Source organism: Blennius ocellaris, assembly GCF_963422515.1.
Source record: "Blennius ocellaris genome assembly, chromosome: 21".
Classification (NCBI taxonomy): domain Eukaryota; kingdom Metazoa; phylum Chordata; class Actinopteri; order Blenniiformes; family Blenniidae; genus Blennius; species Blennius ocellaris.
This window is the reverse complement of record NC_137670.1, coordinates 7,482,374-7,506,403: the sequence shown is the minus strand read 5'-3', so window position 1 is coordinate 7,506,403 and position 24,030 is coordinate 7,482,374. Positions and strand designations below refer to the sequence as shown.

General features: G+C 42.1%; 1 protein-coding gene across 1 annotated transcript in view; it reads right to left on the bottom strand.

The window, feature by feature from the left end:
- Positions 1-24,030, bottom strand: part of myocd (myocardin) — a gene marked incomplete at its 5' end in the record, with an annotated part of 30,044 nt that overhangs the window by 1,190 nt on the left and 4,824 nt on the right. The window contains 10 exons of the mRNA XM_080516620.1: positions 1,236-1,364; positions 1,659-1,805; positions 2,398-2,886; positions 3,870-4,388; positions 4,512-4,668; positions 7,238-7,563; positions 7,660-7,764; positions 11,963-12,147; positions 16,045-16,200; positions 23,017-23,082. Coding sequence (XP_080372746.1) covers positions 1,236-1,364; positions 1,659-1,805; positions 2,398-2,886; positions 3,870-4,388; positions 4,512-4,668; positions 7,238-7,563; positions 7,660-7,764; positions 11,963-12,147; positions 16,045-16,200; positions 23,017-23,082 — 2,279 coding nt within the window. The remainder of the gene's footprint in view (positions 1-1,235; positions 1,365-1,658; positions 1,806-2,397; positions 2,887-3,869; positions 4,389-4,511; positions 4,669-7,237; positions 7,564-7,659; positions 7,765-11,962; positions 12,148-16,044; positions 16,201-23,016; positions 23,083-24,030) is intronic.

The window sequence follows — 24,030 nt, the reverse complement described above, 5'->3', positions numbered from 1 at the left end:
GTCAAATAACTCCATCACCTGTGGTGTAGTCCAGTGTTAAATTTTTGTTGTGATTCTATTTTTCAGCCACACCAATACAATAGCACAATGCTTCTTTCTGCTGCTATACTCTAGTACTATTGGCTTGACTGCTTCAACAACATAAACGGTTTGATGGTCAAAAATATTTGTCCACCTCAGAAAATTCCAAATCTGAAATAATCCTGTTCGATCCCATGAATATCATCGCTTCCATTGACACGCCCATTAAACAACAGGTCCCCTTTAAGGATTATACGTCATAAACAAGTCAGCATTCAAGCAGGTGTCTAAGACTTGCAGGACAGAGTCATAGCAATACAAACTTTTCAGGAAGGCAGATCAGGTCACTTGTTTTAAAAGGTTTCTCCTCAGAAATAACAATTGTCTTTTCTGACTTTTGCTGTTTTTAACCAAAACAAATTATACTCAAAATGATTTTGCAAATGATCATAAATGTAATGACAATAAAAGTAACTTTTTATGATATTTTTGTTTGGTGTTTGGGGTGGGGGTTTTTTTGTTGCAACTTTAGCCACCAGTTGACTTCTTTTAGTTATTTTGCATTTTTTATCTGTCTTTAGCAATTATGCATATTACCACTATTTAATTTGTTTGGTGCCATTTCAATTTTTAAAGCCATTTTTTAAAATCTATTATGACCATTTTGTTTGTTTGTTTTGCATGTTGTAGCTGTTTTTGATAATTATAGCCATTTTAAGTGCTCAAATTTACCATCTTTTGCCATTTGACATTTTTAAGACAATTTTAGCAATTTCACCTTTTTTTTCATTAACCTATTTTACACACTGTAGTCATGTATAGCAATTTATGCCATTTTAACTATTTCATAATTTTTTGCTTCTTTTTTTTTTTTTTTTAATCTTTTGTAACTGTTGAATCCTTTTCAGCATTTTAGCTGTTTTTTGGTGTCAAACAGTTCAGACGGTCAGTGTCCTGCCTCTGTCTACCTCCAGTGAAAACCAGTTTGCAGTTCTACAACACCAGCTCGCCACAGACGCAGTAAAGGGTGAAAAGTTAGTGCAGTGAACGTAGCGATGTATGGAAAAAAAAATAAAGAGGTGCTGATCAGGTGATGGACTTCAAGAGACAAAAGACAGAAGGAAAAGTGGAATTAGAGCAACGCCAAAAGGGGAAAATAAAAATAAAAAAAAAAATATCTCCGGTCAGTCATCTTTACTGAATTTGAAGTTTACCTGCTTGACTGCATCCTCATAGCATGGGGGCTGTCTTAAGTCAGACGCGTCTGAATCTGAGCTACTGAAGGCAGGGGGGGAGACCTGGCACTTTTGGCCAACATGCCGAGGACGAGGCACTACTGACATCTACATGAGAAACGAGTGAAAAGTGCAACGTTAGCATGTCGTCGGGGAAGGAAAAACCCCCAACGCGATCCGGAACTGCCGTCGGCACGATCTCGTCAACGTGAGCTATTTATAAGATGGGTTGGCGTCGTGCGAAGGAACGTGTGGTGGAAACTTTTTGACAATTGTACAAGAGTCAGAATGAACAGAAGAGAGGAAACACAGTTACGTGAACGTGAGGTGGTTCAGGTGGTGCTGACGTGACCAAACACTTCAGGAAAAAGTTGTCGGTTTGCAGGTTCACGCGGCGCTCACCTTCTGCTGCATGCTCTGGCTCTCGGCCTTGACGGAGCCGCCGTGGTTCAGGCCGCAGTCGGCCGAGCTGGAGAAGATCGGAATGCTTCTCTGGTCCAGAGGATAAGAACAGTTCACCGGCGGGCCGCCACTCTTCGGTTGCATCGGCTGTTTGACATATGTCACACGTAGGAAAGTTAAGAGTTAGAAACAGCACAAATCCCAAAACAATTGATAAGAATATGGCTCATGAACATTTTTAAAGACTATTTAAAAAGGCTGCAAGACTTGATGAGCTAAAAGACCATCTTTGAAAGACTTTTTCTCAAAAGGATTGATGTAAATTCTCCCAAAACCTTTTTGTAAAAACTTATAATATAATTTGATATATTATGTGATATAATATAATGTGATAATAATACTACTACTACTAATAATAGTATTAATATTATTATTAATAATAATAATAATAATATAATAAAAGCCTTTTTTTTATTCTAGATCTCACTAAAATGTAAGCGTCTTGGAAGAGGTAACATTGACTACTGGTTTTTCTTGCAGAAGTATGTGCATTAGTTCTAATATTCAATTAAACTGTTCAAAAATAATATAAAACAAAACATTTTTAAAATGTGTTTTTTTTTTTCCCTTTTTCATCGCTTTGTTTGGTAAACGTTGATGTTTCATCAGTGAAGCCGACCACCACTAAGCACTCAATAATGGTGGAGACAATGGAGATGGTGGCGACGGCTTGTCATACCTGCATGTTTCGGGGTCTGTTGTTCGCCTGGCTGTGGGGGTGAGGGCAGCCGCCTCGGCCCGGCGGGGGCGACAGCAGGTAGGGGTTATGTGGCGACGAGGGCCGGGGGCTCCCGGACGGCTTCCCGATGGACGAGTCTTGCGGCGAGCATTGCGGGCTGAGGAAGGCGGACATGTTGGAGGGGCTGCCGGAGGCGGGGCCTGTGTCCATACATTGCGGAGCCCCCATGCCGGCCATGCTGTGGTTGTTGCCGTGACCCATCTCTTCCATGCAGCCGTTGGAGGGGCTCTTGAGCTGTTTGGGAGAGGACAGAGGGCAGCTGGAGGACAGCGACACGGGCTCCTGCTTGATCGTCACGCCAAAGAAATGTTGGCCCATCATGGCTGGAGTCTGGTGATGCATGGACGGTTGAGGTGGGGGTGGGCCGGGGTCCTGTGTGGCTCCGTAGCAGCGTTTCCTCTTGTGAAGCTGCATTTTCAACTCTTCAACCTGACAGGCACGGAGATAAGATGAAGTAATGTCTCAATAATATAGCCAACGATAAAATAATACTATCAAGTCTTGGTTGAGGCATTGCCAACAACTGAAAGATGTTCATTGCGTAAACAGAGATACTATTGGATTTTATATCATCTCGATATGAAATATGCAACAAAACCTTTCCATTTTTCTTTCATCAAATATATTCTGCATGGGCAGATGGCAAAAATGGACAAAAAGAATAGCAAAATAAACCCCCCAAAATACATAAAACAGCATAAAGAAAAAAAGTTAGAAACTGCTAAAATTACTTAAAATGAGAAAAATAGCTTAAAATAGCTGAAATAGTTGACAGATAAAACCTTGAATATGCCAAAAATGTACAGAAAAGGCAAAAAAATTTAAATACCGGTACCCCAAACTTCTAAAATGGCTAAAAATGGATTAAAGAGCTAAAAATTGATAGTAAAAAAAAAGACATGGATTTGTGTTTAAGGGTTAAATATGTTTTACAGCTCCAAACTAATTACATTTGATAGTGAGCAAAAATACTCATTTGGGTTAGCCCTATCACTCTTGCAGGCTGCTTATGTAAGCTGACAAGCAGCACCAAGACCTTGTAATTTGACGTCAGCATCTTGTTCTCTTCACTTTGATCCTTGTTCCTACTTTCATAAAAGCCATTCTGTACACGGAAAGACAGGCGGTAGGATCATAATTTTTTGGCCAGAAACACCCACCCATGGACACAGTAAAGGTTGGGTTTAGAAAAGTTTCTATAAAAGTTCTGCCCTTCATTAGACCAGCAGCACTTTGAGAATAGTAAACCGGGTCGGGACAAACAAACACAATTGGAAATGCCTAATTATTCTGGATCTAACTCTTAGTATTAATTGGTACCAAACTTCAAAGTGACTTCATCATACATCGACAGTCTCTCTATGGCTAACTTTACACTGAATTCCCTAATACAAAAGATTTTTTCCCCTCACCTGTCGCTGCTCCTGGTGCAGCTTCCACGTCAGCTCCTCGATCACTTTCTGCTTTTCCACCAGCATCTTGTCTTTCTCAGCTTCCAGACCATCCATGCCTTCACCCTCCGCCAGCCTCTGTCCTCCTCCCACCAGACCGTCGTCCATGCTGAGCTGGGCCGGAGACGGCTGCAGGGCGAACTGGGTCGGCGAGGACATGGGGACGTCGCTGAAGCTGTCTGGGAGCGAGCCGCTGAGGGAGAGCTCGGAGGAGGCCGGCGAGATGGGCGGCGTGGAGGAGGTGCTGGGGTAAGGGTAGTACCCTCCCTGGGACAGCGCGCTGGAGGAGGATGGAGACTGATAGGAGGACAGGGAGCCCGTCGGAGTGATGGGGAAGGTGACGGTGGTGATGTCGGAGGAGCCTGAAGGCGAGGAGCCGGCGTTGGAGTCCTTAAAAGGCCGGAGTCGCTCTATTAGTGCGGTCTTGGTGCCTGAGACGGGCATGCCACGAATCCGCAGGTGCTGCCTGAGCTCGGAAACCTGATAGAGCACATAAGTATATTATTTTAGATGTACTTGTGAGGCAGCAATCTGAATTTTATTTGAACCAACACTTTGGTGGGATTGGCTTCAATGGATGGATGGATGGATGGATGGATTTACCTTCAGGTCATCCAGATTAGCTGGCAGAGGCCCAGGCTTGACAGGTGAGATGCTGCTTTGGTTGGAGAACGTGTTTTTAACCGGAGACGATGAGTTGCTGTTGGATGTGCTGGATGGACCACCAGAACTACAAGCTGATAACTGCTCGCTGGATCCTCTGGAATGAGACAAGTGAAAGGTAAAACTTATGCTTTGTATTTTACTCCCACTTTGGGAATTTGAGATATTTTAAATACTAAAACCTTGGCTGTCTTTGGGTTGTAATTCTGATAAGAAACTCAGTTCTCAAAGGGCAAGGCATGTCTCCAATGGGAAGCACCAACATCATAAAAAAAAAAGTAGGAAATCAAGGGATGCTCTTTTTTTCTTTCATTTTTGAGAAGAGATATTGACAAAATAACCTCCACAACTAAGGGTAAACACTTTTTTCCTCCCCATTTCCAATCATTATTTATTTCTAAATTCCGCGAGTTTTATTTTGAAAAACTGAACTTTATTTTACGTGAAACCGGAAGTAGCATATTGAACTAGCAAAACACGAACTCGCGTCTGTGCGCCCGTCCTCTGGTGAGAGTGAAACTCAAGAGAAAATGGTATGAAAATCTTGTTTTGCACTTAAATTAGCAATTACTTAGTTAATGATGAACTGATTTTAGAATTCTGTTTTAAAGGTTGGAGAGCCGTGGAGGAAGCACTTTTATTGGTCCTGGCTTTTCCTCGAGAAAACCTCTTCTTGGTAAGCCCTTGCTGTGAAGGATATATTCTACATTCTATGTTATTTTTGAAGAATATAAAAGCATTGATTTGATGGTTGTGTGAAAACTTCGCATTTATTCATCATATATTACTCCATATATTATATACTATTATTATATAGGCACACTGTGTCATCTTCCTGCATGTTTTAGCTCGCTCCCAGTTGCAACACACCTGATTGCAATCAGGGGCTCATTAATGGGCTTTTGCACATCCTTGGCGATGACGTCATCATTAGGTTCAGGTATGAAGCAGTGCCAGACCTAAAACATGCAGGACAGGTGCTCTTGAGGACTGAGGTTGGAGACTTTCATTTAAAACTTTAAAGCGTACGTTTTAACGGATTAAAGAGAGAGAATATACATGGATAAATACAAGTTATGCCTTTATGAATAAGTGAAGTTGTTGGTGTAATGTGATCATATCATTACAATTCTTTGTAATTACAATGAGTTAAAATGGTATATTTTGACATCGATTGACAACGATTATTGTGGAAATTACCTTGGATATCTCCCCATAAACTATGGTATTTTGATTTCCTGATAGAAGACACATTTTAATGTTGTACAACACTTTGAATGAATCTAGTTTGGGAACACTGTATGGAATATAAACCTGTTTTATAAATACAGGTCCGGTCTTTAATTGATGCATGGAAAGAGTGACGCTCCAGTCGTGTTTAAGGAGGCTGACCAGTGATCCAGTTGATGGTGATCCCTCCCCCCGTCGACCTCTGATGATCCCAGTCCAAAGTTAACCCTCCACCAACTCCATTCACCGGATTCTGTGGTAGGATTGTGTCAGTCCCACTGACCGACACCAACGAGAGCCAACATTGCATATTTTTCGTTTTCTTCACTACTCCCCCTGACTTTCTGACTTGACTTCAATTTTGATAGGATCCAATATGTTTGAATTGACATTTTATTAGATTTCTTTCTTCTCCGTAGTTATTGGGACCATAGGTATTGTGGTTATCGTGTGCATGGTTCAAATAGTTAATTCAATTCAAAAATAACAGCTTATACCTGTGTCCACTGGTTATTGCTATTAGTCCCAGCTATAAACCTGGGATAACGACATGTACATACTCGGTAGTGGGTTATAACAAAGAGAAATAAGTTCAGAGAAACTGAACTAATGTACACTTTCTTTTAAAATGGGTCAAATATAAGCATAGACCCTTTTTATATGTGCAAACCTTTTGGTGGGATGAGACTTAGGCCACACTTGCACGTCCCTGGGTTTTTACAAAAACGGATATTTCCACCTCTTCGTTTACAAAACAAAATCTTCATTAACACAGACCCACACATCCACCCACAACCACGTTCAAAGCTACTATGCACATGCTAAACCTCTAGGAGGCAGTGTAACGACAAGCATGAGACCAATGGAAGCCAATCAGAATCCTTTGAAAAAAACAACGTTACGAATTGTAACGTTGTTACTCAACCCCCTTTAGATGCAACCAGAGACTCCCAAGTTTTTCCAGACTTCCACTGTGGCTGGAGTTTTCAAGAATCCTCATTTGCGGTGACTCATAGCTGCGTTTATGTGTAAACGCAAGCCCCAAATGCAGAGAAATACCACAGTCTTTCAAATACCTGGACATAAGTAAACATGGCCTGAATATGGTTAAAACCTTTTGGGAGTCTTTCCCCAACACTTATGGAACACCTGTTACAGCACAGATGACTTTGGACCATTTCTTCTACAGTGATGGTCTTTGACATAGATTAAAATATTTCATGACTGTATTAGAGCATTAAAAGATGGTTTGTAGGGACTTTAGGCTACCGAGTTGTAAGAATGGTCATTTGAGGGACCAGATTTGTGCTTGTAATATGTCCTCCCACCATATTTACATGCCTAAAGCGTCTATCTTGGTGTTTGATACGACAGAGCCCTTTCTTGTACCAGTGGATCCGATTTCGCAGGTTTGGCTGAAATGAAATACAACTTACTTGTGGGTGTGGACTGGTGGATGGGGCTGGTAGCTGAAGGCAGGCTGCCTCTGCTGCGCCTGGGACTGGGCTTGTGACGTGTGCATGTGCTGCTGTTGCGTTTGCTGCGTCTGGGAATGTGCCTGGGCGTGCTTCTGCTGGCTGAGGATCTGCAGCTGCAGGAAGAGCTGCTGCTGCTGGAGGAGTCGAGCGTAGGCCGAGTCCATGGGCGGAGGGGACTTCTCTGCCTTCTGGTCCGGTGGAATGTACTGATGGTACTTGAGCTTCTTCACTTTGGGCTTCACATCTTTGGGCTTCTTGTGTCTGTTCTTCTCGGATGTCTTGGACTGCTTGGCATGAGGAAGTTGAAATTAGTTGACCAAAGACCTTGAAGTGAGTATACGTTTGAAAACCGATAAAAGTAATGTTGAGGGTTGCCTCACCTTGACAATTGCAGGAACTGGTATCGGGGGTGTTGCCTGGCTGTTGTTGGCACCATTCAGCCCCTCGTCCTGGTTCTGATCAGGTGGGTCTCTGGTCGCACTTCCCTGTTCACAGGTTACAAAAACAGTCTGTGCTTATTCTCATTCATTTTGGAAGGAGGCCACTCGAAGCACTTGAATCATGAGTCATATATCTTGTAAGCCGTTTTCATAGGACCACGTCCATGTCACTTGCTTTGAGGTATAAAAGTCTTTTAGAACATATTTGTCATCAATTTAGAAGACCCTATGTGTTTGATCCCACCACCCTGGAGGATTTAGCTCTGGAATCTGCCAATTTTGAGTATGAGTAAATGATCATTATTGTATTTGTACACCAGCTCCTCATCTAAAAACTGAAATAACTCAAAACTATGATATTAAAGTCAAACCATTTAAAAAAGGTACAATCGCCCAAATGTCTAACAAAACCACAAAAAAAAACTGAATCGGCTAATGTGACTCATAAAAAAAAAACAGATTAGTATCCAGTCTTTTATTTCATATTTATAATTCTCTCATATTGAACCTACATAACAATAATGCATGATATATATAGATATAATTTGTGTATGCTGATATTTTGATGGTGATAAATATGCAAGATATTCTACAGGCCTAATAAAAGGTATACCACTCCAAATTTCAGACATAAAAAAAATCATAAATACAACCCATATTCCAGTTGCTGTATCGCACAGTTATAAACACATCTTTATGAATGGTGTCATCCTGATTTTAAAGGTTATTTTTGGAGTTTTAAGATTGTTTTATAGGGGATGGAAATTGCCAAAAAGCTTGCAAATACCGGGTTCAGAGTATCGTTTGGAATTACAAATATAAGTGACTTCCAGATCTGATGGATTAGGTGCTTGTAATTTGACACCAACCTCTTGGTCTTTGCAGTAGCAGTAGTTTATAATGTATCAGACTCCATTTTTGAAAAGGTCTCCTGGTACCACCATGACTAACACTCATGCAGTCTTGAAATCCTTAATTTCTGTTGCATTTGGGAAGTTGGAAGAAAAACTTTTGAAATGTTTACTTTTAACGTGCAGTTTTTATGAGGTACAAGTACAATTTTTTAGTTGTGGTTTTGAAATCTCTGGCCTAAAGACAGGGGCAAGGAGGACTTAGCGTATTTCGATATTCTGCCAAGTGTCTGATCCATAGAGCCCAAGGTTGTTCATTTTGGCCTTACTGTTCTGGAGCTGCTCTGTTTTTTCAGGTGGAAAAATAAAACGGCTCAAAGCTTTAGCGATGAAGTGCTTTTCAGCCACCCTGAAATAAACCAAAGTGTTCAGACCTCCACAAATGTCAAACTCTGAACTTCAAATACTCTTGATTGGTACCGACTTTCGAACGTTTCTGAAATTACGTCAGTGAAACACTTTGCAAATTAGGTAAAAATAATAATACTATTGTTGAACAGCTGGAATCGGTTTTTCTCTACAGTTTACTGTGCTAATATTTACCACTACTGTCCTGGAGACCTTCCAAATCAACCTAACTGGAACCTTCGTCAAACATAATTCTGTCACCGCCGATTTCCATTGATTTAGATGATTGACCCCAACTACTTAAACTCCGGTCTTTTAGCTACGCTAACAGGCTACATCCTTGTTTCTTCATTCTTTCTACTCGGAAATATTTTCACTCCTAATAGTCATTCACTGTCTAATGCAAACCTCCGATTCTCCAGGTTTCTCTCCAACCTGCTTCACACTTTCACTGTAGAGCACTGTGTCATCTGCAAATGTCAGAATCCAGGGAAAATCCTGCATGCTGATTTCAACTTTTAGATGTTCAGCTGCTCTGAACTGTTGACACCAAGTACTTTAACACAAAATAATCAGCTAATGAATCCAAAACTGGAACTTCTATGAACGTGGTGTGTAAGTAATGTCAGGGTTTTCCAGACTGCGCCTCATGACACTGGTCTAAATATTGACTGAAGTCCACTATTTGGCGTAATCACGCTCTGTAGCTGCTGGTGGAAGCACCGCGTTATTTACATTGGTTTAAAAGTAGAAAATGAGCAGAGGAGTTTCCTTTAAGCTTCATTTGGTAAACTGTTTTGTTTAGAAGCTTGAATCTGTTTTATTGTTTCCATCCTAACAGACGCCTGATGCCAAACAAACCCAAATAAGTACATGACAGTGTAATAAAAGTGAATGATTTTATTTACTTCAGTATTTAATCCACTCTGGCTGTGTTTTTTGTACTTTTTGTTTTTTGCTATTGTTTCCTTGACAAGCGACACGCTTTTGGGCAAACCATATCTGGCAATTTCTCCATGAATCTATGGAGGCGTTTCATGAGATCGACAGTTTGTGATCCAAGCGGAATGATTGTTCCCGCAAACACAGACGTATTGACGTTTTGTTAGCGGAGCGCTCCAAACAGACCTCGAGTCTGGCATGATGCAGAGCGAGGAGCTGATGATTCAGTCTCAACGTTTAAGAGGCGCAAATGTAAACAGCCGCGTTCTGGCATCAAGTTCAGTGGAGTGACCGTCGACGATGGCGACCGTTACGTTGAAGTCATGGCGAGTGCGGGAGGCTCATCGTGCAGGAATGTTGCACCTGACTGGATCAACTCTGTGTAAACGGTCGGTGAAGAGGCAGAGGAGGCAGGGGCAGTTCCCACTCGTGGCACAAGAGGGCAGAAGAGGCAAAGCAGTGTAAATACAGTGCGTGTGGTTCACTCCATCCCTCTTTGTGGGATCTGAATACTAAACATGCCAAACTCGTGGCCCCATACAAGTATTTGAAGGTTCTGGTGTGGCAGCAGTCTGCGCATGGAGTTCATCTCTGTAGTGTCACCTTAAAGTTCCAGTGACAAACGTGACATTTAGTGAAATGGACACTTCAATCTGCACTTGGTGAGCTGGTTAAATGCAAGTGAAAAAGAGTTCCACAGTAAAAATAGACTGACTCATTACCTTAACTGAAAACTATGTTTCATATATGAAGAGAAACAACAATAAAAGTTATGTTGAAAGCTCTAAAGCAGTTAGAAAAAGTCACAACTGCTTTAACTGCTAAAAACAAGATAAAGTAGTTCAAGTGGCTAAAACATAATGAAAGATTTAAACTTGGTAAAAATAACCAAAACATCTTAAACCAATTGGAAATGTAAAAAGAAAAATAGCCAACACAGCTACAAGATTCAAAACCGCTAAAAAGCAACCAAAACCACCCGACTTTGGCCGATCGTAGTTAAGGAAGGGTGAAGCGGTTGGAGTTTTGTCTCTTTGATGTCATAAATGCTGAAAAAATGCCTAAAAGAACTAGAACGGCTCAATTCACAAAGGTCACACAGAAAGTAGCTAAAGTTATTAAAAAATCTCGGTATGAAACCTAATAAATACAACCTAAGAGATTTAGGATTTGTAGAAAAACTATATAATGTTATGAGTTGTTAGTCCCACTTTAAACGTTGAAAATCTTTTTCCAAATTAATTTGATTTGGTGGTGACTTGCAAAGAAATATTTAAAAAAAATCATTATTATGGTTGCAGAACAATGGTATAAGATGACAAAATATAATTGGTATAAGATGACTAAAATATGTGGATCTCTATCCATCCAGCCATAGACCTCAGGTTCCAATTCGAAGGATTGGATTAGACACTGTGGCATGATGGTTAAGTTTGGAAATGCAACAGTCAATTACATTAATGGAAAAAAAACTTTTCACAATCATACTCCATTTTTAGGGTCAAGCATTGAGGTTCCACAAAAGGAAACGATTAAATCTTTTACCAAAGAAGTATTTACATAGGCTTTACTATCTATTATCTCACGGTGTTTGGAATGTCAAAGTTTACTTGGAGTGTGAAGGGAATCAGACTGTCAACATTAGTAAGAAGCTCATACCAACCCAAGTGAGCTGCAGCCACCTTGAAAAATTGGTTAATGAATGTAGCACCAGAAATGTCTTGATTTTGGCCTTTTTAAACGTAATAAAGCCAATAAAGTAATACAATAATAAACAATGTGTCTCCCCAGTGAATGGATGTCATGACTGTCGTCCATAATACCTATTTTTTATATGCAAACAGAGGAACTGCAAAAAACAAGTTTATTTCCAAGAAATTGAGACCTCTTTATTATTAGATTATTCCCTACATTTTCACTATTGTCAACTTATTACAAAATTATAAAGTTATTGGTTGCTGCATGACGAGACAGGTTTTAATTCCAAGTAATCATAGGATTGTCACTTCCCTGTAAAGTACTTGATGTGCATCTTTATTTACCTGTGGGGGGCTGGTGAGGGCAGGTGAGGAAGAGGAGGAGGCCGTGCTGCCCACAGCCTCAGACGAAGGGCAGGCCGAGCCCTGCGACTCGTCGCTGTGATGCTGCTCAGGGGAGAGACTCTCACTGCTGCTGTCCTCCTCGAAGGCGTACGAGTCTTCCTGCTTCGGGAACTTTCCATGGTTCACTGTGAAGACGGATGGGGGGGGGTGTCAAGCGTCTGGTGTGAATACGTACGGGAGAACTTTGTCGGGTGGGATCAGTCGGATCACGTCATGATTCAATATGATTATTTGTAAATAGGTTTACAATCCAATACCATCATAGAGGTAGAACTCAATACATCACTTTATAGTGGCAAACTGTAAGCATACAGTTCAATCAAAATGCTTTTTCTGAAAATTGCGTGGCCCAAAACTTCATCGGCCAACTAAAATGTATAAATGCTTCCTCCTTTGGCCACAAGGGGCGGTGTTACAAACTTTCTTCTGCTATTTCTTCCAAAGACGAAGGGAGAGAGACAGCTGGTGAAACCGCAGCATTAGCACACCTCGCTAAAAAGGAACCGATGGCTAAATCGAGACACATTGAACTGGGGTAATAATGCAAACTACTTGATTACTTGAAAATCCATGAAAAATGTAACATTGGGTGCATAAATGTAAACACAGAAGCCGGGAGTCTTAAAGGAAAATGACTAATTAATCACAGAAGTTTGTAGCGTGCATCCAGGAAAGTTATTTTCTGATCGTTCTGATAAAGAACAAGCTAAGAATAGCAGCAGCTCGCGGGTGTGATGATGAAGCACGTGGCCACAGTTAAGAAAAAGAAAACGGCAACACTTAAATATAAATGATGAAGTGGTCTAATTAAATGTATTCTGTTTTCTTGATTCGTTCATCTACAAAAAAGTGTTTGAATTAGAAGTATTAAAAGTATCTGTCTGGCTCCAAATACAAGTTCCGATTGTAACATTTTAGTAGAATTAAAGTGGATTGAAATTAAAGAGCTTTCATTAGTCAGTCGACTTGTTTTTTTTTAATGTAATGACGGACTGTTGGACTTCGAGAACTTTCACATTATCGAATTTGACCTTCACTGAAAGAAGTTTGGAAGCCCTTGAGCCAAAGTTGTTTCATGTTTTAAAAGAATAATGTTAATGCCTTCTCTAGATGACTTCATATGTCGACTTGAAGCACTTTAGATGACTGAAGTACATTTTTTCCCTCTGAGCTTTCGATTTGGTTCATCAGCCTGCAAAAACATCGACTCGTCCTTCAACTTTTTCGCGGCCAATCGAGCTGCCCGGTTCGGATTTGTTTAGGAATGCACCTCGTATGAGCCGAGGCGTCGGTGTACTTTCTGTCAGTCACCGACACCTTGAGGGACACTCAGCTCGGAGGTGTTACGCCATACGGCCGAGAGAACGACACTTCCACTTCACCCTGGCCTCGCTACCGATTGGACAACCCGATAAGGAGCGCAGCTTTGATTGGCGCTGTGTGTGTGTGTGTGTGTGTGTGTGTGTGTGTGTGTGTGTGTGTGTGTGTGTGTGTGTGTGTGTGTGTGTGTGTGTGTGTGTGTGTGTGTGTGTGTGTGTGTGTGTGTGTGTGTGTGTGTGTGTGTGTGTGTGTGTGTGTGTGTGTGTGTGTGTGTGTGTGCGCATGCGCACATGTTCAGCTACAAGATTCGCTTCTTTATGTATCCAAACATGTGACAGCCAGGAACAGTTCCTGGTTTCAATCAAAGTACCAGGCTCGTGTTGTGAAACTCGGTGACCTTGCACACACACACACACACACACACACACACACACACACACACACACACACACACACACACACACACACACACACACACACACAGCTTCAACACGTGTCATCCTAAATGCCACTTTCGCCCACCTGTTGGCGCTTAGCGCTCTGCGTGAATCTGCTCCCCGGCCTTCTTCTTCGCGAGTCTTTAAGATAAGTTCATGTCAGCGGGTGATTGAGTCGGCAGAATTACAGGAAATCTGCACACTTCCGCTTTTCAAGTGGCTTGGGCCTTCTGACAGGCTGGTTTAACAGAACGACCGGGCAGAGGTTGGAGCGGTCCTTTGGTTAATGCTGCAGCAGCAGTGGCTTGGTCCCGCCCCACAAGCTTTGTGGGAGGCTAAACGAAAAGATGAGACGGAGGAGGAAGAGCAGGACGAAGGTAGAAACTTCCACACAGGTACTCCCATGCTCACGGTCCACAAACTCCCAACACTTCACCAGAAAAAAAAAAAGGGTAAAGGGTGGAACCAAATACAGCTGCTGTTCATCTCAATAAATGCAGCTCGGCCTTCCTCCTAAGCCGAGGTAGTGTAAACCAACCTTTATGCAACGTGTTTACTGTGGACGTTTGATGGGGAGGAGGGGCGCAACACATGAAAAGATGCAGGGGTTTAAAAAGAGGAACGGAGAGAAGGAGCGACATGTCTAAAGGGTCAGGAGACAAACGGCGTGAGGTCAGAGTCGGCTCGGTGGGACCACTCGGCTCGCGCCGCGCTAAATCACGGCCCCGTCAAAGCAGAACGTGCTGTGCTGTTTCGTTAAATCAACCCCAGGAGGAGGTGGTCCTTTCAAGAGGACTCGTCAAACACTTGAGGCCACCATATACATTCCAAAACACTGACCCCAAAGCACCTCTGTCTCAAAATAAGATGGACCCTTTTACCACCAACGTTTTCTTTGAGATCCAGACTCTTTTTCGGGAGAAATATCCCGGAATGAGAGCAATAGTTAAGATGTAAATAACATTCCGTGTGCGACAAGTGTGAGAAATGTAGATTACATGAAGGAGGAACAACAGGAAGCAGGTACTTTGGAGCTGCTGACCATCAAACCTTTTTATTCTTACCAGAGGTCAACGACCAACTTCTCCACTACCTTTACAATTGGAACATAATATCAACATTGATATGCAACATCTCAGACACTGTGATTCCAACTTTTTCAATTTGCTTGGAAAGATTGTGAACCTCTCTCAAGTTCCAGTTAATACTTCGTTGGTTAAAGACAGTAGCTCGGTTGGAAACTTGCAACTCGGACATCATGTGTTGCAGCCATTCATAATAATGCTGGCTCGCCTTCTTAACAGGCGGTCAAAGTATCACGTGGCCACCATCATTTCAGCATCGCAGACATCAAAGGCCTTTCACATGATTTAGATATTTCTTTTTCTGACATTTTTTATGGGTTAGGAAAGTATAATGTTTGATTGTTGATGAAAAAGTTTCTGGTTGATGGTGAAATCCACCGACATTATGACAGAGTTGCATCAACAGTGAATTAAATGTAAAAAGATAATGGTTTTGTCACGAAATGTGGTACAACGTCAAACTGGAACTCCATCAATCACATTCTCCAAATGAGCCACTGACGATGGCTGCCATGCAAAGTGCTTGCACACCACTGTGTGACACTTCAATAGATATGAGACGGGCCTGACCCGGAGGCTGATCCACTCCACAATCTGAGCCACAGAAGCTTCTGTAGTGTTCGAGAGTGCAGGGCAAATGGGCTAATGGTTGGATTGCGTCACTTGACCCGCAGCGTGGTTACCATTTAACAACGCAGGCAGAGGACGGATTCATTAGGCTGCCTACGATTGTTGAATTCTATTTGTTTTTCCATCAGAATTGAAAACTATTTAAAAACTGTTTTTTTTTTTTCTTTTCAGGAGGGCGCAAAGCATTAGTTGATCTGTCTTTCCTTGGAGTGCCACCAGGTTACCTGTCAACCTCTTGTTGTCATCTAGTCAATTGGGCTCGATTTCAAGAGATAGCAGGTAATATCTGTTGGTTTTCTTCCATATAATTATATATTCGTCAAAGGAAAGACGATACAAGGGTTAAGAAAACTCAGGAACTCCTCTGATCTCCAGCTTGCCAAACAAAGGCATGAAATAGAACATTAGCCAAAAAACAGTTGAACTTGGAAGGTTAACCATCACCAGAAGTTTTTCAAACATGCTCAACACACAAACACACAAACTCAACTAAGATCTACACAAACGGTGGGAGGGGGGGGGTCACACCACAGCTTCTCACTGCTGATACCTGTCATGGTGACGGCAGAGTCTAGGGGAATGATATTCTTTTGGACCAGCTCCAGGGGCCCCGGCCTGAGAGCCAGCTTCTCATTCAGGTCCTCGGCGAGCCGTGCTCGCTTTAGCCTCATCTGGGCCTCCAGAGAGGAGCCGTCTGAGGCCGGGTCTGGATAACACAGAGCAGGACCACAACGTTACGACAAAGCAGGAAAACTGCAAGCTAAATGGAACAAGTCCAACGAATCTTCATGCAATGCAAGATTTTTGGAAACGTGCATTATGCAAATGTTGTTAGTGGACGCCAAGTTCTCCCATCGCAATGCTTGGCAGCAGAAAACCTTTGGTCAAATTGTGTAACTACAGCTCAGGCATCCTGCAGTTGGTATGCACAATCACTGCAAAAGTGGCAGTAGAATGGTTAAGTGCAATCACCATTGGAAATCGAATTTTGTTGGATTAGGAAGAGGTTTAGTATTAATCAGAATTTATACATGAGCAGCTTTGTAAGTTTTGTGCTACAACATGATGGAATTTGACCATGTGTTATTGTACCATAGTCGGATGGGTGTTCAAATATTCAATGAAGTTGCAAATAATTTTAGTTTAACATGATGACAATTCATGAAATAACATTAACATGTTATGAGACAAAAGGTCACATACTACAACTTAATGAAGTCTTGTAATATAAGCTATTACTACACAAGACGCTTGGCTATATAACTATAATATATTACAACAGTAAAAATCTACTATTTTACATTAAAACAAATTATACTTGGTGAATATATTGTGGTGATGTATTAACGCAGTGGCTCGCAACTATTTGGTTGTTATATTGAGTTATAATGTAATGATAGATGATGGCATCATTTTTGTTAAACCATGTTATCAGATTACTGCATCCATCTCTTTATTATCAATTTTATGTTGATTTTGACATTATATCATGAAATTGTCAAAGTTCCAACAATTTTATGCTTCAAGTACCAAAATGTAAATGCAAAACCTTGTTTATTTAAACATTTAATCTATTTATCATCTACTTTTAAAGAAATAAAATGATTAATCTATGCAGTGGCGTACTTGGCTGTGATTTCCTCAGTAAACACTGCGCTTCATCCCTCAATAATCAATATTTCTGTTCGGGATCAAGTCTAATATCAGCTCTTCTCTCAGCCAGACACTTTGAGAAGTAGAAAAATAAATGGAGAGGCTGTAATTAAAGGGCTGCAGCGGGGCAAGATTTTCGACCTTCTACAATCTTTCTCCGCTAAATCCAGGATAAATAATCAGGGCCGGAGCTAACCCGGGCCGGCCCGCGCTCCGGCTGCTTCGCCCGCTGCACTGATTACCAGCGTCGGGGCGAGAACACCAGATCAGTTTGATTATCTGCGCCCCAGAAAGTGCAAACGGCACTTATTTGGTCAAATACAATTTCAGCGAGTGGGGGGGCGGACACGGGATTCTGGCCCGAAGCAAAATGAATGATATTGAGATTTGTGCTGCACAACTTAGGTGGAGTATTAGTGTCTGATGAAAAATGGAGCTGAAACATAATGCCTCCGAAGAAACTTTCATCAAAATTAAGTTCAGATTAATGGGAGATATTAACGCATTTTTAAACTCCAGATAAAGGAAATATTTGGCAGAAAGTCTATTTCAAATAAGACATCTTTCATTTTCTGATATAAAGAGGCAGAGTGACAGAAGTTACAGAAGAAGGATGAATGGAATAAAAAAACATGAGGCAGAAGGTAAAAATACTGATTTCCAGTCTTTTAGTGCAACCAAAGAACCTTTATTAAGACGTGAAGCCAAACACTGCTGGGAAATTCCACTGTTCGTAATGTTTGCTTCTTGTATGTTAAGGTCACATGACGACTCAAAGCCTGCTTGGCCATTGTGGGACCACCCTGTCAACCGAAACGATATAACAGAATGTATATAATGAAGAGAAGTAGTATCACACTGCTATCACATTTTCTACATGCATGAAGGAGCTTCAAACATCTCTAGTGATTGGTCGCCCATGACACTATCGTCTGAAGAGTCTGTTGGTACGACAAAGTAAAAATGATTAACTTTTTTGTGTTTTGTGGGTCCATTTACATGCCAATGGTGCTTGTAGTCAATGAAAACTGAATTTTTGGAAAATGCTTCACAATTTTTTATTTTTTTTTATCAATTTCTGTATGTGGTAAGTTAATTGCTTAGCCCATATGCATTATTGGCACAGTCGAAAGCCCACTGAACACAGGTTTACCTGCAGTTCTTCTTTTGACATTGCCTTTCTGACTTAAGATATTAGATTAAGTGTTGGTTTTTGAACTTAAATAAAAAGCCAAAAACTTAAAGAAAAAAAAAATCTCTCACTTATATCTTACCTTATAAAAACAAGTTGGCCCCTAAAGTAATGTTAGCCCGAAACTGACATGCCGCACTCCGAACACCGATTTCCATTAAACTATCTGGAAACTGCTGACTGTGTCTGTCAAACGTAAACACCCGTCTGAGAGGTAAGACGCATGGTGCATTAAGCAGGAATAATTCCCTTTGTGTTTCCATGCCACAAGGATTAAAGCGCCGCCGTGGTGGAAGCGAGCAGGTAAAAGCGCTGTAAACCTGCGACCCCCCCCCCCCCCCCCCAATCGCCTTTACGAGGAAACATTAGATCGCATGTCAGGTCGGGCCTGTGGCCACGAAGCGGACGGCTTTGCTTCAATGCCGGCCACACGCCAGTCAAGCCCTGAGAGGCAGAGAGTGAGAGAGAGCGGGAGGCTGTGGTTGATTCTTCAATCGTCTAATAAACACCAGATGTTCCCTGGGTAATATATACACAGACCCTGCGCCGTGTCCATCTCCGCAGCAGGAATAACACAGCCAGGCTGAGGCCGCCAGCATCTGAGGGATCACATCTACAGCAGCAGCAGTGGGAGGAGGAGGAGGAGGAGGGATACTGTGTCCCCATGAAAAACCTCACTTTTGGGGGGTAGAGAATGAAACGTCGGGCGGCCAGATGACGCTTCTGACGAGTGATAAGACATCAAGTGTGCGGGTGCGAGGGCTGCACGTACAGATCCGGGTCCTTGCAAACCTCTCTTATATCTACGCCACCGGCCTGCAATCCAGAGATAAACGACCAATTGAAATTTCTTTTTTAAAAGAGCGCTCGGAGCTCCCGTGGCCAATGGCGCTCCTCCTCGCCGGGCCTTATCTGTGACAGACTCCCAGAAACTGATAGGGGGCCTCTGGATTCCGTTCCCCCCGCACACTTACTGGCGGTTTATCTGGAGGCTGGAGCCTCTGTGAAATGGCAAACGGTGCCAGAGATATCATTCAACAAATCCCTGGCCTTCCAGTCCAAGTCCCGTCCACCCCCCCCACTTCACCCTCCCATCCAAGTCCCCTTGTTGTTCCTGCACATGAGGAACCGACAAGAAGGTAAAGGGAGGAGAAGGGGGGAAAGAAAAATGGCAGTACCCTGGCATTGCTCAGTGCTCGCCACGCTGGCCAGGATGACACAACGGTGCTTTAAAGTCACGGGAATAGATAAAATCTCCGTTTATAAGTGGTTGTCTGCTATGTAATGTCTCACCCTAAACAAACCGCTTTCTCATGAATATCACAGATTTATTCCTCAGGGCTGCTGCGCACTGGCAGTTGAAGCCAAAACAAGATCCAACGTTGCCCTGACCCCGGCGAGGATTTAAGAGGACGCTCGGCGCGGTCAGGTTTATGTGTTCTCATCACCGTGACAGATGTGTAAAGTACATTTTGTAAATGTGCTCAGCTTCATGTTGTCCCAATGAGGGCGTGCCGCATGTTTGGATGCATTTGCGTTTGCTCCAAACTGAGCATGACGGAACCGACCGTGAGCGTCATTTCCAGATTCCAGACGGTACGTGGACCTGTCTGCCCTCTGGGTGCTTGTATCCACCTGCTCTCGCCTCCAGCCCCGAACAGTCGGCACCATTTTGATTGTCTACCCGTCTCTCTCAACCTGTCTTTAATTTGCATTGGAGAATTTTTTTTTTTTTTTTTAACTCCTCAGTAGACCACAGCTTCAAACACATGTGGACTTGCGTTGCGAAATTTTCACAATGAGCAAAGTGCATCGGTTACACACAGCTGGCATTTATTCGTACAGTTACGTGTCCAACCAACGGCAGACAATCGCAAATCATTTCCTCTGCTACATGGCAGGCGATATGTCAGATCCGATGATGGGATGCATGTGAAACTTGTGGAGGGATGCCGCTTCCCATAGGCATGTTCCAAGACTTCCAACCTAGGATTGATTGAGCCAAGGGGACCTTCGTTTTAAGGGGCATGTCTGAAAAATGGCGTCATGCTTATATTTCCCACACAGAACGGCAATGTCTGGTTCTCCAAGATGTTCCGCACACCCTGACTGACCTTTATAGCTGGATGAGCGCTTCAGGTACTTCACTTTGATGCCAACAGGAGAACAAATGCCGGTTAGTGAATATTCTGCAAAGACAAACCTCTCGGAAAAACACCAGTTTGTAACTGCATGTAGTATTTTAACATATTCAAGCTGTTTGATAATGGCATTTTACCTATTAGCGTTGATATTTATTGATTTCGTCAGTTCTACAAATGTGTATTCTAATAAAATAATCAACAATTTTACATGTTCACTTAATTGATTTTATAATTATAATTTTAAAAAGGTCCTTACATAAACAGATTCCGTGGGTTCTAAATACAGTGCAATGCCAACAATTCATCCATAGACATAAAATGCATCATTCGAATGTATAAATTGTGTAGGTGATATCCATAAGTGGTTTATAGTGTAATGGAACATATTTTCAGACGACACATCATCTCCAGTGAGTGTTGACGTGTGTAAATTTTTTGTAAAAAAGCTGTCATTTTAGCATTAAAATGTCAAATTCTCCAATTACTCTCCACTGCTAAGAGAGTATTGTTCTCAATTTGTACCGCTGAGGCTGTTTTGGATCCTTTGTTAATGCTCATTAACTGAAGAAGTGCTGAAGAGAACAATGAAACAGAGGCGTCCAGCTGCTACTAAACTTAACAGTGTACAGTGAATAAGTCAGAGCGCGATCTTTACAAATGGAATAACTTCATGCCAACAAAGGCCAGATGAAGAAGTAAATACATCAACTGAACACTTAATGGTCTAAATATTGAAGAGAGATGTTGGCGACAGCCTTCATTTTTATCACTTTTGGGTGACCCATACGTTCCCCCTCTTAACAATTCTCTGGATCCACCCCTGGAATGGAGAACTCCTCGCACCAATCATTCTATTGTCATGATGACTTCTTACTGTCCTCTTGAGGTTAAAAAGTGGAAAACGTTCAAAAAAACAACAATTAATTTTAACACAGAGCACAAATTCATAAGGCCGCTGTGACTTTGAACAGTTTGGAGTTAATTAAATACTTGAAACACTCGTCCCAGGTTGTTGCTGAAGATTTGTTGAGACTCAGAAAGGCCAAAACTTCATTATATTCACACTCATTTTTTTAGAGCTCTGACAAGTTCTACAACTTTCACACACTCTCGAACTCTGACACACTGGAGAACTCTCAAACTCTCACACATCTCCTGACTTTTAGACATTTTAGATTGTGCACACATTTAGGAACTCTGACACAACCTAGAACTGTGACTCTATTACGCTCATACATTCTAGAACGTTGACACATTCTAGAACTCACACATATCTGGACTTTTAGACATTTTAGATTGCATATACATTTTGGAACTCTACCACATGCCAGTGCTGTTATATATTGTACTATTTTCACACATTCTGCAATTCAGGAACTCACACATTATTGTGGAAAGTTACAATCTTGTACATTCTAGAACTGTGCAACATTTCACAATTCTCATACATTCAGAATGTTAGCATGTTCCAGACCTGGAAACAAACTAGAACATCCCATATATTACAACACTAAAGCATGCTATAATTATGATACATCACAGATTTCAGTTTTTTTTTTTTTTTTTTTAATCACTTAATCTAGAACTATGTAACACACTCTAGATTTTTTGCCACATTTCCAAACTCCATACCTTTCACAGGATTCTGATGTAATCTCGAACTTTCAAATTCACACATTTGTAGACCTTTGACACAATCTACAACTCGGACACCCCAGGTCACACAGATGTTGACACACTCTATAGCTTTTACACAACTCTGAAACATTCTAGAATTCGGCGCTTCCACAATTGTGATATATACACACATTCTAGAACTCTCCCACAATGTAGACATTGGATATATTCCAGACCTTTACACATTCTGTAACTGCCCTATATTCTAGAACTCACATACAGTTTACAACTTGGACAATTTATGACACATACTTGAATTATTTTCAGAACTTTGACATTTTGAATGTTCACACCTCGAGAACTTTCACACATCGTAGAGCACTAGAAGCTTCTATTTTCAGCGTCCAGCACACCTCCTTGCCTCCTGTATTCTCTGACTGCTTTTTACTCATCAGTTTGATTCTGGTTTGAATAAGAAGAAATGTGGATGTTTCCAAATATGCTCACTGGCTTTAGAAAGATCTAAGAATCTTCACTCAAGGTTAATTGTCTCGAGCTACGCATTGTAGATGAATCTCTGTTGCTGCTTTTTGTAGTTTCCAACCACAAACCAAATGTACCGTCTTTGATTGAAACCAGGACGTTTGTTCATCTCGTCTCCCGGACAGATAAGAAACGAACCAATCTGATAGCAGCAGACTGGGGGAAGCAACCTTTCCCCTCGCTATCTGCTTGCTAATTGGGACAAAGTGTGATACGTGTGTGTGTGTGTGTGTGTGTGTGTGTGTGTGTGTGTGTGTGTGTGTGTGTGTGTGTGTGTGTGTGTGTGTGTGTGTGCGTGTGCGCGGGTGTGCGTGCTAGAATTAGTTTGTGTGAGTGCACGTGCGGCAGCTCAGTGTGGGAGGGCGTTACTCACGAGGCATGATGCCTTGGTCTGCCAGCTGCTCTCGAGTCCTCCTCTGCTGAAGTCTTAACTGTAGGACTGAAGACGGGAGGAGGAGGAGGAGGAGGAGGAGAGAAGGGAAAGGTGAGGGAGACGAGGAGAGACAGGTGAGGGACGGCGCAAAAGCAGGAAGACACGTTTGCACGTCTGCACAGAACAACTCCACACAACAACTTTGCCCACAAATATTTCTGCGAGCAGGATGTTGGGAATGATAAACACAGCTCCTGGCTTTCAAACAGATCTGCTCAGTAGTGTGTGGTCCTCTGTGTGTGTGTGTTTGTGTGTGTGTGTGTGCAGGAGTGGTCTAGGTGGGAGCCCGAGGTCATAAACACAGAGCCTCCTCCATGTCTGTCGGTCTGCGACTTGCTTTCTCTGTCTGCGCGTGTTTTTTTCCCCGTCCCCTTCCCCCCCGTTATCCGAAGGGTCGGATCTGACGGACGAGGATGAAATGTTCCTCCTTTCGTCTTCGGGTGGTTTGCGTGTGCGGGCCGCGGTCGAACGTGCATCCCGTCGGATGCGAGCTAACGACTTTTCGAGCCGGGGGAGCCACATGGAGCACCTCCGTTATGTAACGCCAGGCCTTTCCCTTCATCTGACATCTGCTTCGGTTTACAGAGGAGGAGGAGGAGGTCGTGACCTGTTGGTCGCTGCAGCACACAGCAAACTCAAGACATTAGTTGCTGACTGGAAGACGACCAAAACACGCAACCAATACGGTCTCTGTCAGCTTTTCTTGTAGTCACCTTACACACACATACACACAAATAGCCATGTCACAAACTGACTTTTTTCTAGTTATCTTCTTATTTCTCTCTATTATTGCTATCAATTAAGGTTATCAATAACAGATGTATAGTTTGCATGTTCCAACTTGATTTGTTGAGAGAGTTAAAAAAAAAAAAATCAAGTTCAGTTTTTTTATTTTTGTTTTCAAACTGTGATGGGGTCCAAAGGCAATAAAACACCATATTGCAGCTTTTGTTT